We start from the raw sequence: 15,566 nt of genomic DNA on the forward strand, positions 1-15,566 counted from the left end.
CACCTTCAAACAAAAGAACTTGCTCCTCTAAGATCTGCTACTGCAAGACCAATCAGCTCTCCCCCTTGGGGTCAGCAGAAGTAGCATTCATCTGGTTAAATTCAAAAACCGTAGGCATGCCTCTGTGGCTCTATTTAGCTTATTGGGGGTCCATCCTTATAGGCATCTGGAATCTGTTCTTCACCACATTTGGGGGGGGGGGGGGAAGGCCATTCTCCATATCTGGTTATGTGGCCAGACCGTAAAAGCAGAGCAAAAATATCAACAAAGGAGCTGCCATCTTTGTCACCTGACAAGGTGGTCTCCTTGTCATAGTACCAGCCTGGATGTCTTCAAGTAAGAGCTGCCTATGAGAATAGCTGAAACTCTGGAGCTGAAGATTTAGGTCACATCAGAGGAATTCCATGCTTAGGTTTTTTGGATGTTTTCAGAGCCTTGCTCTATTACCTGGACAAAACTAACCTTTTTAGATTGTCTCTCCATCTCTTTGTGACTATTCTCGACTCATCAAAAGGCCAAACCTTTTATTGAAGCAACTTCTTAAGTGGATCACACAGTATTGCTACATCTGCTAACTGTTAGCTAGCTGGTGAGCCTTTCCCTCTAGATATCAGGTTATACTCCACATACTACACACGCTGCACCAGAGTATAAGCAGCATCTTTAGCTTCATTTTGTAATGTGATAGGACCTGAGACCTGCAGGGCAACCTAATGACCTTTGTCCAACATTGCACACTTGACAGGACAGCCAGGTCTTATGCCAAGTTCAGGAGACAATGCTTTACTGATTGATTGACTGGCCACTTTCATTGACCTGTCAAGAGGGGATATTGTCTGCCAGTCCCCAGAACCACCCTGATATGTGTTCAAAGGGAGAGAATGGTTACTTACCTTTCAGAAATTCTGGTCCTTTGAGATGTCATAGATAGTGGATCCCATATCCAGCCCTGCTTTTTAGAGTCCTCAGTTAACCTGGGCTTTGAATTGCAAGGGAACTGAAGAAGGGACACAGCCCCTCCTACTCTGCCTGTATACAGGCACATAAGGAAAAACAGGCATATGCACCGCTATTAAGAAGAATTGTCATGCTGTGTATATTTGGTACATACGCATCCACGGTAAGATCCACAGTGACAACAGGAATGATGTCCCTAATCTCTGTTTGCCAGAACCAGGGAATGGGCAACAGGGGAGGGATTACCTGATGATTACTTGCTCTGTTCAGTCCCTGTGGGACACCTGGCATTGGCCACTGTGTCTGACCCAGTATGGCCATTCTTATGAACTTACGTACAACGTTTTGAAGCACCTTCTTACTGTAGGGTAAGTAAATGTTCTTCATTCATGCTTTCTAGGAGTCTGACCTTCAGCAACAGCACACATTCTTTATTTTGCATCCTTGCAAATATCCAAAATGCACATTTTTTTCCAACTACATCTGCAATACGTATCTCAGATAAATGGTTAGGACAAATGCAGAAGCAGAATCAGTCCCATTTGAGACATTCTGGGTTAAAAATGTGATTGGAAAAGAAAAACAACACAAATCCCTACTAAAAATGTGAGCATCTCTAATACTAGATGTGATATTTTCTTTATCCCTAAAATTACTGCTTCATCTCAACATTTTCAAGTTCATAACTCATTTCACTCAATGAGCATAACTAGGGAACATCTGGGGGAAGACTGATATTAGTTCATAGGCTGAGACCTGATCATCCAGATCACTTTATTTTCATTTGGAGCTAATTTAAATCACTTTCCCCCAAAATTGTTTTTCCTTATAACAAAAGCAGAAATATGATTCAGATTTTATGATTTTTCACTCCCAGTATTTATAGCTGCCATCTGTTAAATATATAAATGATATAACACAATGTGTTTAGTCTGAGATTCATGGTTTATTGCTATTTCTGTACCAAGTTTTCTTATTGCCTTATGTGTGAAATCCACAGATTCAGTATAACTTCCACTCATTCCACAAAGTGAAGAATGAGATTATTTGGTGGAAAAGGAAAACAAAGAAAGTCTGGCATTTATGTAATAATTTACACATGAAAGTTTTACTCACAAAACTTGGGTACACACTTGTAAAGATGTAAGTCAGTTGCCTTCTTTGTTACTGTTAGTCAGAACAGTTAATCTGTTAGGCTACGTCTACACTGCAGGCTTTTTGTGCAAGAACTGTTTTGCGCAAGAGTTCTGTGCAAAAGGTGTTGCACAAGAACTTGTCCACACTGCCATGTGCTTTTGCACAAGAGATGTGCTTTTGCATAAGAGCGTCCATGGCAGTGTGGACTCTCTCTTGCGCAAGAAAGCTCGAATGGCCATTTTAGTCATAGGGGTTTCTTGTGTAAGAAACTCCTGTTGCCCATCCACACTGCCTTCTTACACAAGAGCGCTTGTGCAAGAGGGCTTATTCCTCATGGGGAGAGGAATAACTCTTGTGCAAAAAGCCCTCTGTTCCAATGCTTTACTGTAAATTTACTTGTGCAAGAACATGCGTGCAGTGTAGACGCTCCACAAGTTTTTGCGCAAGAACAGCCATTCTTGCACAAAAAGCCTGCAGTGTAGACATAGCCTTAGGGTATGTCTACATTTCATTCCTCTCAAGAGAGAGAGAGGAATGCAAATGCAGACACCCAAAATTGCAAATGAAGCGGTGATTTAAATATCCTGCATAATCACATTATGGCACTATTTCGAAATAGCGCTATTTCAAGAGAAAAAACGGGGTTATTTCGAGATAAAACCTTACCCTTTATGGGGCATAAGGGTTATTTTGAGGGAATGTCTACATTTCATCTCTCTCTCTCTCTCTCGGAATGCAAATGCAGACACCCAAAATTGCAAATGAAGCACAGGATATTTAAATCCCTGCTTCATTTGCAATTTCGGGTGTCTGCATTTGCATTCCGAGAGAGAGAGAGAGAGAGGAATGAAATGTAGACATACCCTTTATTTGCAATGAGAAAAAAATAATCCAAAATTAGAAATCTCACTCCCTTAATTAAAAAAGAAAAAGCTGTTATTCTCTCAATATATCTTTAAAATATTCCATTGTACACTGATTCTATATATATAAATATAATTCCAGAATGAATGGTTTTTACTTGAGACAAACCTTAACTGATACTATGTTAATATATGTAGTGTAATAGCAAAATCACTGCAAAAATAGTGTTGATGGAAGAGTCGCGCTGAGAGGTATATCTGGTAACACTCTCTCCTTTGTTTCTGTCTGTAGCTCAAAATGCTGGAATCTCAACTTTGTACAGGAATTCTTATGGTGCACCTGCTGAAGATATCAAACACAACCAGGTATGTGATGACAGTAAAACAGTAGTTTCTATACAAAAAGTATAAATGTATTCATTCTTTTACCCGTTAGAAAAATAAAAAATATTAAAACAATAGAGAAATACAGTACAGATTTGTGCTTTTGCAAGTGATAGCAACTCCATTAACTTCAAAAGAGTTGTTCTCATCTGTACCAGTGGAAGCACAAGTTTCCAAAATGTGTAACAATGTATAATAACATACAGTACACAAACAGACAATAGAAACTGTGGACATGTGGCAGAGACTACAAAAGCAGAGGATTCTGCCTAAATTATTCCACTGTTTCATCCAATAATGGAAATCTCATTTTTTTCTAATATATTCTGTTCCATTAATGTGATGGCATGCATCCACTTCCAAATGGTCAGGTATCTGCACCAAAAAACCCAATGCTACGTGTTTAACTGGTACCAAAATGGGTATCATAATTGGCAAGTTAATACCGCTTGTTAGAATAAAAGTGAACATATGGATTTATATAGAGTGGCAGGATTTTAAAGAACATTTCCTGACCTTAAATATAGTGCTTTCAGATTATTATGGAACTCTGTTAATTTTATGATATGTAATACTATGTTGCCCTTAAAAAGAACCTTTCATTCACACATCTCAAAATGCTCAAGAATTCATTAATATTAATTTTTGCATCATCCCATGAAGTATGTAGGTGTTGTATCCATTTTTCAGAATGGGAAATGAGACACAACTAGCTTACAAAAAAATTTGAAGTTGGTGCAAACTTGTCAGATACATAAATTCACATTTAGTAGAACTGGTCACAAAATGGGGTCTTGTCTGCTGAAAATTTGACAGAGAACCAAACATTTAGATTCAGGCTTCCACAATTCCTCGTGGGAACTATAGTTTGAGAACCAAAAACTTTTCAGTTTCCAGGTGTTAGGCATCTTGATGAAAAGTGTAGATTTTCCGTAGAAAGCAGCATTTTTTGCAGAAAAAAAAGTTTAATTCAAAACCTAATTTTTTTTTATCAAGTATAGTTTTGATTAACATTTTTTGGACCAGCCCTAATATTCAGGCATCTAACTAGATCTCCTCTCATAGGTGCAGAGAACACACAATTGCAGAAAATTAGGACATTTTTATTTGTGCCTAACTTTGGGTAGGCAAAATGGGGTCGTGAGGGTTGTATTTGTAATTTTTATTCATTTTCCAAAAACAACAAATGTACCAGTTCTATAACAATAGTCAAAGGAAGTGAGGAGGGTTAAGTGAAAGGGCATCCAATGATTTGGCCAAGATCCTACAGAGAGATATTAACAAAGTTCTACATGCTAATATGGAGCCTAATCTTGTGAGTTGCTGAACACCTTCTGTAATTTGCTGTGCATCTTCTTCTCACATTGACTTAATTGATGCTGGCATGCTGTTGGCCATGATGCCAATACAGTAACTTTGCAGATCTCCCCATGCAACAGCATTTGATGTCATAGAATGTCATACCAAGTGGCATGTAGTGGTCTTCTCATTGAAGGTACCGTGCTACCACAGCCAGCTAGAGTACACTGAGAAAGCAGGATTTGCATATGGAGTTCTGCGGTGGCTTTGAGAGCTAAGGCTGTGCTGAGAGATGCATCACCCTAGGACAGTTCTCTGAGGACTTTATGCCTGTGTAGCAGAAGTGAGGTAGTGTGGCAAAGGGGGAGGGGCAGTTACTACACTTCTCCTGCAGATCTAACCTGTCCTTCGATTAGGACTGCTGACCAGCTGTGGGCTGGGGAGGCCATGGCCGCATTGCCACTCCAGTGATCCCAGAGCAATAGTCACCAAATTATAGTTGCCTTCTATCCAGCTGCATGTGGGGGAAGGGAGTGTGACTGCATCTTCTCTCTCCTCCCCAGGGCACCCACACATCATAAAATAGCCTCTACTATACATAAAATATATGTGGGACACAGATACATTCAATGAGATTTAAAGGTTTTGGGGGAGGAGCATTATTTATATTTAATTTTTTTTTTAATAATATATGTAACCCTGGGCTCAGGTATAGCACTGCAGGGTACGTGATCATTTCAGGATTTTTCCCTTCTCTCTTTCTTGTCTCTATTTACTGGATCTAATCAAAGGACTCCTTAGAGAAAAGAAAGATGCTGACAAGTCTGGGAAAAGCACTAGCACAAGCTTAAGCTTCACATGCTCCTTGTAAGAGAGGGAGCTGTGATGTCTAGCCTTTGCAAAAAAGAGAGAGATTTAAAGGGATGCAGTGGTAGAAAGCTGGCTATGGTTACATAGAGGCTGCAAAGCAAACAGAATGGAGTTGAGATTCATAGCCTAAAAGGCCAGAAGGAACTGTTGTGATCATCTAGTCTGTGCCAATGCAGGGCTTAATACTTCCCTGAATTAATTTCTCCTTGGACTGTAGTGGTTGTGCTTGAATTAGAGCATATGTTGTAGAAAAACATCCAATCATGAAGATACTTAGCACAAGGTTATAAAATTCACCTTAGTTTGAAATTTCCCCTATCAAAACTTTCAGTCTGGGCTGGGCAAAAGCAAATAATTCAGTGATTGACCAGGAAGAGTATTTTGACCCATCTTAGATAAACAAGATCCAAGGCTACCAAAGAACTATTTCAGTAATACAGGAGTGACATACTATTTAAATATTAGAGAAAAGTAGATTAGAGAATAGTTCAATTTAACTGTACAAAAGGGATATATTTCAAGGCATTATATTAGGGCCCTCAATCCATATTTAGGCACGTTTAAGGCAATTTGTAAGAGTGGAGAATATCCACAAATCCTACGTAGGGTTACCAGGTGTCTGGTAAAAAAATTCAGAAAATACCAGACACCTAAAATGTCCGATATTTTCTGATTTTTTTTCCCTGCCAGGAGGCAAAAATACCAGATACCTGACAACCCTACAACATACTCAGCAACTGAGCCAAGCCCCTGGTTCCCCCCAGACCATCCCAGGTGTCCCCATCCCCACTTACCTGGTTCCTCAGGGGCTTGTCTTGTTGCTGGTACAGAAAAACAAAATGGCTGCCCGCAAAAAAAAGCCTCTTAAAGGGGCCATGCTGATTTTTTATTTTTTTATATTTTTATTTATTTATTTATTTATTGCTTAACAACTTTGGTCTCCCCCTTTTTTTTTCCTCAGCAGAATTTTTTTTTTTTTTTTTTTTTGCGGGGGCTGGGGGGGTGTTCGGTATTTTTGGTTAAACCATCTGGCAACCCTAATCCTACTAAACTCAGTGGGAATTGCTGAGTGTCAGCACCTGTGAAAATCCAACCACTTTCTCTACGTGCCTTAATAAGATCCCAGGTTTGGAAATTTTGGTTGGTGTAATCTTATTTCTGTCCTTTAAAAATGAATGGGGCAAAGTCTTCCCTGAAGAAAACTTTATTTAATTCGGTGTGTTTAAAAAAAAAAGCCTTGGAAACCTTTATTAGATGTTTGAGTCCTATGATGTTGTCCAGTTATATGGAGAAAGAGTAAGAAACTGAGTAAGATATGGGAAGGAACTGAACCTGTCAGGCTTTATAGAAAAGGTAGCTGTGAGCTACATTGTTTATCTCCAAATTTCCACAATTATGGCTCAAACCCATCACTAGTTAACATAAGAACAGACATACTGGGTCAGACCAAAGGTCCATCTGGCCCAGTATCCTGTCTGCCAACAATGGCCAATACCAGATGCCCCAGAGGGAGGGAACACAACAGGTAATCCTCATGTGATCCCTCTCCTGTCACCCATTTCCAGAGAAACAGAGGCTAGGGACACCATTCCTACCCATCCTGGCTAATAACCATTGATGGAACTTCCATAAATCTATCTAGCTCTTTTCTGAACCTTGTTAAAATCATAGTCTTCACCACATCCTTTAGCAAGGAGTTCCACAGGTTGACTATGCACTGAGTGAAGAAAAACTTCCTTTTGTTTGTTTTAAACGTGCTGTCTTTTAATTTTATTTGGTGACCCGTAGTTCTTATATACATAACTTTTTCTTATTCACTTTTTCCACATCCGTCATGATGTTATAGACCTCTGTCACATCCCCCCTTAGTCTCCTGTTTTCTAAGCGAAAAGTCCAAGTCTTTTTAATCTTTCTTCATATGGGACTCGTTCCAAACCCCTCATCATCAACAAGGAGCAATGGTCTCAAGTTGTGGTGGGAGAGGTCCAGGTTGGATATTAGGAAAAACTATTTCACTAGGAGGGTAGTGAAGCACTGAAATGGGTTACCTAGGGAAGTAGTGGAGTCGCCATCCTTAGAGGTGTTTAAGTCTCGGCTTGATAAAGCCCTGGCCAGATTGATTTAGTTGGGATTGGTCCTGCCTAGAGCAGGGGGGCTGGTCTTGATGACCTTCTGAGGTCTCTTCCAGTTCTATGATTCTATGATCATTTTTGTTGCCCTTTTCTGAACCTTTTCCAATGCCAAGATATCTTTGATGAGATGTTGACACAGCCTAGTCCAGGGGTTGGCAAGTGATAAGTAAGTGGTCAAGGGATTCACTCCTCCATGATACTAATAGAAGAGGTGCAGGGCCTGGGATGGAGGCTGGGTGCAGAAGGGAACTTGGGGTAAGGGACTGAGGTGCAGGATGGGGAGTGGGATCTGGGAGGAAGTTTGGGTGAAGGAGGGGGTTGTGACCTGGGGCAAAAGACTGGTGTGTAGGAGAGGGTCCAGTGTCCAGGAGGGAGTATGGATGCAGGAGAGGTGCAGGAAGGAGTGTAGGGTCTAGGAGGGGGTTCGTAACCTGGGACAGGACTATAGGAGGGGGAGCAGGGTCTGGGAGGGGGTTGAGACCTGAGGCAAGGGTGCAGGAGATTGGGGTGCAGGCTCTGGGAGGAGATATGGGTGCAGGAGCGGGTATGCAGAGGGTTTGGGTTGCATGAGGTTGCAGTGCAGAGCGGGAGAGGAAGGGGCTGGGTTCTAGAAGTAGGCTCGGTCTGGGAGGTGCTCTCCTGGGGAGTTCCCGGCCAACAGCCCAGCAGGTTCCTCAGTCAGGGTCCCTGCCTTCCATGCCCATGCCCTGGCTTTGAACGCTGCCCTCCCAGAGGGGAAGGGGTACTTCACACACTGCCTGTTCTGCAAACAGGCAGCTCCCACTGGCAAGAAACTGGCCAATAGGAACCGAGATTATGCTGGGGGTGGGGGCAGCATGCAAATCCTCTCCCTCCTTTGGGCTCACAGCAATCAGAGAGCTGCTCTGAGCAGCGTGCAGGGATGGGATAATCATGGAATCTGGATGAGGCTTCCATGGGCCGGATCCAGTGGTTTGGCAGGCTGGATCTAGCCCACAGACCATATTTTGCCTGCCTCGGCCTAGTCTTCAATCTTACAGCTTTTGCTGTTTAACTACTTCTTTTTAAACAAACAAGCATCTGTTAGCAGCAGTAATAAATGTGATTGTAAAGCATTACAGGCAGCATTCTTACTCCAGCCTGACAAGTTGAAATGAGCTGGAACTGTTGTATGTGCTAGTTTGTTTTCCGGGGCTACTGCTACCTAACAAGCTGTGGGGGTTGTTACCTTTCTAGGTTTCAACACAGCCAGTTCCACAGGAGCCCAGTAGAAAAGATTATGAACCGTATCAGCCGTTTCAGAATTCGACAAGAAACTATGATGAGTCCTTCTTTGAGGATCAAGTGCATCATCGCCCACCTGCAAGCGAATACAACATGCATCTGGGACTAAAATCAACTGGCAACTACGTCGACTTCTATTCAGCTGCTCGTCCCTATAGTGAACTTAACTATGAAACAAGCCACTATCCAGCCTCTCCCGATTCCTGGGTTTGAGGCTTTGGCAAGACACAAAAAAGCTCCAGGAACTGTGCATGTGCATGCATACCACAAGACATTTTTTTCCTGCAAATTTAGTTTGTTAAAGCCTGTTCCATAGGAAGGCCCTGATAACCAGTATGGAAAATTTAAGATACTTTAGAAGGCTAAAGGAAATGAAAGTTAAACATGGAAGTCATTAGAAAGAAATATATATATATATATATTACAGTGTGGGACAACTTTACTGTTGGCCTATAGAGTCTAAAACAATCATGCTGTGCTGTACACTGAATGTGGCTGAAGGAAGGAGGTTGAATATGACAGTGGATGTGGATCAGGAGTTAAGCACAAGAAACTAAGCAGTTTACATACTTTATGGGGAACAGCTTCTCACACTTTGTTTAATATCCTTACTCATTGTGAATCTAGGCTTCAAGTTGCATTTGGGGTTTCCTCTGTACAGCAAGATGTTTCTTGCCTTTTGTTAATGCATTGTTGTAAAGTATTTGATGTACATTACAGATAAAAAAAAAAACCAAGTGCATTGTGTATATTACACCAATGCCACAGTGTTTCTTCATCTATGGTTCTAAATATTGCTTCAATTTCAAAATTTTGAAAGATGTATGAATTTCCAGTTTTTTTGTTTTCTTTTCCCCAGTGCGTTTTAACAACAACAACTAAAAGGAATATTTAGCAGTATTGTTCGTTCTGATATGTGAATTTGTTTGTGGCAACTAAAAAAAAAAAAGGCATTCAGCAGTTTCTGACAATTAACATTCATCATTCCACACTCCTTGTCAACAAAGTGCTTTTTCACTGCCTAAAATTTTAGATGTAGATATTTGAAATAGATTTTTTCATTTATACCAGTTTTCTTTATGATGATACAGTGTTAAAAGAAAATAAATTACAATTGATCTGTCATCCATATTTGCTAAGAATGTCTATTTCCAAGCACCTATCATAAAAATACACATTCTTGCTTGTGCGTGTCCATGTATGCATAATATTCTGTGTGTGTGTGTGCGTGTGCGTGTGCGTGTCCATGTATGCATAATATTCTGTGTGTGTGTGTGTGTGTGTGTGTGTGTGTTTGTGTGTGTGGTAGGTATAAGAATTATTTTCATCTGCTGTTCTTCTTGTTCAAGTTTTAATTTTTTTACAGTGGGAACTCCAGCATGTATCTTTCCTTATCCACTGCTGATAGTGAATCAACATATGAGGACAATTCTGAGTTCTAAAGTTTTAACCCATTCCTTCATTCTTAGATGCCATTTCCTGCAAGATCCTATCCCTCAACATTCTTACCATGAAGAAAACTCTCAGCTTAATTTGTATTGCCTCCAACAGGCTACCCACTAGCAAGTGCTCCCACCAGAAGCAGTACAATTACTTCACATACCGGAAGGAGAGAGAACATCAAACCATGACAGGCGAGCATGGTTGGTTCTTAAATATGGACGAAGATCCAGCACTGAGATACTGACACAGTGGTTTTTCTTTTAAACATACCAAAAATATTCCTTAGATATAAAAGCCATGCACAGATTCTGTATATTTAAAAACTCAAGACAAAAAATGAAACTGGTAAGAGCTAGAATGAGCTTTTTTATCTTTTTTCAAACTGTGGAGCAATGAACAGAGAAACTTGTATCTTCATCCATCGATGACTGATCAATGAAAAATTTGAATCCACAGTACATTGTAGTCATGTCACTCAGCTAACTTCACAGTCTTGACACAACTAGAGTCAATACAAATGAAATAATTGTAAATCACTGCAGCTTCAGCATATAGTTTGTTTTAGGGTAAAACATTTCTGTGCTTACTCATTGTAATAGTCTTCGTATTGCCTAACTCATACCCCAGAGGCAGGAAAAAATGTTTTCAACCCCTTCTCTCTATTACAGAGCAAAACCACCATAGGTCATGGGACAAGTGTTGTGATGTAGACATGGTTTATCAGTAACTTAGCACTGTAGCTGAATCTTTCTGGCAAACTTTTCCAATGTATAATTAGCAACCTTAGCTCTTCTTTGTAGTAAACAGGGAGCATTGCATGAACAAAAAAGGAGGGAGGGGAACTGTGGGCCAAATGTATGTTGAATTAGATACAAATATTAATCATAATTTTGGACAGAGGCTGTTTATATTTTGTTGATTAAGATGATGTTATAAAAAGCTAAGGCCATTTGCAGCACTCTTGAAAACAACACATTTTCAGTATAAAGAACATTTAAAAAACAGAACATCACTCATGACCTGACATTCCCCCTGATTGACTATGACCATCAGACACATGCATTTCTTCTGTTACAGTCCTGTATACATAGGACCTTGTATTCTACATAATACAGAAAGTTCTAAGTTTTGTTTATTTAAATTCTTTGAGCTGGCAACCTGCCCATGTTGTCTCCTCTAGGTTCTCTTAACCATGACGCTAAATCAAATACTGACCATTTGTCATGTGAGAGATATTGGATTAAAGGCAAAGATGACATGACATTTTTTCTGTGTTCCTCTCCCCTTTATTCCACACTTCTCCAGTGGCAAGTACTCAAAATAGTGACTTGTTTTTCTTGCTTTATGGAGTCTTGGAAGGGTGCTGAATTCCCCGGCTTCTTACCAGTCCTGTCAAACCCATGCCATCTCCCATGCCAGGCAAGATATGTAAGATTTTCTCTTTTTAATACTGGGGAAACATATGCCCACCTTTAGCTGCTCCTTCAGTCTTGTAACAGACCACAAAGAGCAAGAAATATTCCAAAAATGTATAAACTGCATTCAGTGTACTATAAAATGTTTGACTTTTTTAAGCAAGCTTCTTATTAGAATCTTGATTAGCTGTGTACATCCTTATAAATCTCAATGGTTTATTAAAATGTTGTTTATGGTCTGGTATGGTTAACCTATCTCAATACTAACAAAATTGCACTGCCGTGAGCACTACCAATACAAGGGAAAAAAGAGACGTATTTGAATATGGATCCGATATTTAAAGGATGAACTATGATTTAAAATACTCTGTTAACACAGAAATACATTTTGGCAAATAATGTATTTAAGCCCAAATGATCAACTAAATATTGGTGTAAAAGAAATATAAAATTATAGATTGACAAAAATGGTTTCACTGTACATGTTGATAACATGTACAAAGACTAATTCTTATTGACGTACTTTCTATTAATAAATCCTACTTTATTGTGGCGAACTGCTGTTCATAGTGCAGTGTGTTTAAACACAAAAGTGAAAAATTATGATTAATTAATTTGGTTTCTAGTTTGCCCCACTTACACAGTCCTAGGTTTTACTCATTTTCAGTTGATACATATCAATGCACTCACCTCTCAGCTCAAAAACTATGGCAAAGCAAGTTTTGGTTTTCAGTTCTGAGAGTTTTCACATCCCACCCTATGGTTCATTGGTAGGGATGCTGGCAGCTATGTGAAAACAGCAGAACTGGAAGGGGAGGGCCTATTTTGGAATCTGTGTCTTTAGTGCCCATTTCACCACTGCTTATGGTTCCCAGTGCTTATCAGCAGCCAACTTTAAGCCACATGGACTTGCTCTCTGGTCTTTTTTATAGACCAAAGAGACTGTGGGGAAACGTTGCTTGAACAATGTTGAGCCATTTAGTATGCAGATGTCTAACACATATGCTAGCTGATAACTAATAATCTCCTTAGAACTGGCTGTGTCAGTCTTTTGAAGATACGTTATCTTTTACCCTGAAAGCAGAATCCATTAAACAAAAGTTAACTTCTTAGAGACGCTGGTACAATACATAGTCTCTCTGGTGCAGACTGCTATCCTTGCATTTGAGAGACTGCTTCTACGTTCCCCCTCCTCCAGTCCACAGTTGCTGATCTTGGGAGAAGGAGGCCTTCATTATTCATTAGTCCTTATATTCTGGGGGAAAGCAAAAAAGGGCTGTTTACATTTTTCAGTGCAGAGAAGAAAAACCAAAAGGAAACTAAAAAACCCACAATACGAAAGAGAACTACAAAGCCTCTAATCCCTAGATTAACAGAGTAGGTAGAGATGTGATGCATAATTACCACAAAAGGAAAATATTCAGTGGGACCATTTTGCTCCATTCAGACATCAAGTATTGCCAGCATATCAGTTCTCAGGGGCTGTGTCTACACTGGCACGATCTTGCGCCAAAGCGGCCGCTCTTGCGCAAAAACTTGCTGCCTGTCTACACTGGCCGTGTGTTCTTGCGCAAGTACACTGACATTCTACTGTATAAAGTCAGGGCTTCTTGCTCAAGAACTATGATGCTTCTGCTCAGGAATAAACCCTCTTGTGCAACTGTTCTTGCACAAGAGGCCAGTGTAGACAGGCAACATGAATTTCTTGCGCAAGAAAGCCCTATGGTTAAAATGGCCATCAGAGCTTTCTTGCACAAGAGAGCATCCACACTGGCATGGATGCTCTTGTGCAAAAGTACATCTCTTGTGCAAAAGCACATGCCAGTATTGACGCTCTCTTCTGGAAGAGTTTTTACACAAGAACTCTTCCGCAAAAGAGTTCTTGCGCAAGATCATGCCTATATAGATGTAGCCTATATCTTTAATTACAGGAACATAATGGAAACAAACCTTGAGGCTAAAGTGCCAGACACTAATCAGGTATGACAGAGGGATGAAAACTTGCATTTACAATAGAGTACCGACCTTCATCAGAACCTTCAGATTCAGCCCAACAAGTCAGTAACCTAAAAAAAGGAGCCTCTGGACCAGGTCAACACTTGGCAACAGCTCTGACAACGGCATATTATCAGTCCAGGACCTTAGTCTTTGATCACCATCATTTGAAAGATCTGACCACAACAATCAGATGATCCAAGCTGTGACCCAATAACTTACTGCCTTTTCTTATGTGCCTAATAATCCAGGAAAACATCGTGACTTAAGTTATTTTATAATGTGATTCCAATAGAATCCCATTGTATTGAACATAAGGGCAAATGGTTTTCTTCTCCTCTGAACCAAAAGATATTGGGAGGGACATAGGAAGAAATTCCCTCCCAGGAGAATTCATTAATAGCCACTTGCAAAATACATAGTTTTAATCTAATGCCTGATTCTATGCCCACTGAAGTCATCAGAAAAAAGGATCATTGACTGCAATGGGCTGTGGCTCAGGAATTAATATAGACAGAGAGTGCTTACTGGATACTGAGTTCATCACACTCAGACTCTCTGACACACTGTGCACTTTGTTGAAGTGAAAAAAAAAAAGGTAATGATGCTTCTTAGTACCAAAAATGCTTACTTCCTGGGATCTGTACCCATGAAACAACTAAGCTGGGTTAGGTGGCAATGAGCGTTTTTTAAAGTGATAAGGTGGCTAAAGGCCAAGTAGGTTGTCCTGATTATTGCCACGTAATGAAGCAGAGAAGTTAGTCGTATTATCGTTATCATGGTACAAATGTTATAGAGCTGGAGACTGCACAATGCTGAATATATACAGATTGATTTGGGGGGGGGGACTATTAAATGTGGGGTTTTAAAAACTCTGGTTTAATATCACAATATGAACAGGGTTTATTTTTAAAATGTTTTTAAATAGTACAGTAGTCAGGGTAAAAATGTGCATTGCCACACCCCAAGCTATATAGTAATACCATTAAAAAGCAAGGAATTTTAAAAGCAGGGCTGGGGAAACTTTTTTGTGTCAGGGGCCACTACCCCACAGAAAAATCAGTCAGGGGCCGCACACAAATGAGAAACAACAAAAAAATCCTCTCACTGACGTGGTCCCCAACTGAGAAGGAGAAACACACTCACCACATTCCCCTCACACCAAAGCCAGGGGAGCCAGGCTAGTAGATTGTCTGTGCTCCAGCCCTGCAGTGGGGTGACAGAGGGGCTGGAGCACCAATCTAGCTTTGGTAAACCAAGTTCAAAATTAAATGATATTTATAGTATATAGAGATAGTTAAAAATTCTCTCCAACTGGCTAAATTAGCTGGCCTTTAAGAGATCTCATTTCACTGCAATCCTAATCCCACTTTTATAAAGCACTATGCAATCTTGGAGGCTCTAGCGAAAGACACTATTGTGGCCTTCACAGTCCTATCAACCGCTGTCAAAGCATAAATCTGAGGCCCCTGGACTGCTGTCAAAGCACAAATCTGAGGCCCCAGTACTGCTTATGCTGAGTACTGCTACACATTTACCTACAGTGGAGCACTCACAGGGACACCGCTCATAGAACAAGAGGAAGTTCTCACCTTGGTGCAGTAACAATTGGTCTTCAAGATGTGTGTCCCCGTGGGTAATCCACTCCCTGCCCTCCTCCCCGTCTTGGATTCTTTTTCCTTAATATCTTCCAGACACCAGGGCAGGCTCGAGGCTCTGGCGGGAGCCGGACTGTGTAAGAGATCAAAAGAGCGCAAGGTGCATATGGCGCATGCATGGTCTGGCTGACCACTGCTCAAGAAAACTCC

General features: G+C 40.5%; 1 protein-coding gene across 4 annotated transcripts in view; it reads left to right on the top strand.

The window, feature by feature from the left end:
* The window catches only part of CTNND2 (catenin delta 2), a 1,059,017-nt gene extending 1,048,987 nt beyond the window's left edge, over positions 1–10,030 (top strand). For all 4 annotated transcript variants that reach the window (XM_006120137.5, XM_006120139.5, XM_075921467.2 and 1 more), the window contains 2 exons: positions 3,250–3,323; positions 8,858–10,030. In XM_006120137.5, coding sequence (XP_006120199.1) covers positions 3,250–3,323; positions 8,858–9,118 — 335 coding nt within the window. In that variant the 3' untranslated portion in view covers positions 9,119–10,030. The remainder of the gene's footprint in view (positions 1–3,249; positions 3,324–8,857) is intronic.
* Positions 10,031–15,566: the final 5,536 nt, after the last annotated feature.

This window comes from Pelodiscus sinensis, chromosome 2, assembly GCF_052426305.1.
Source record: "Pelodiscus sinensis isolate ZL-2025 chromosome 2, ASM5242630v1, whole genome shotgun sequence".
Lineage (NCBI taxonomy): Eukaryota > Metazoa > Chordata > Testudines > Trionychidae > Pelodiscus > Pelodiscus sinensis.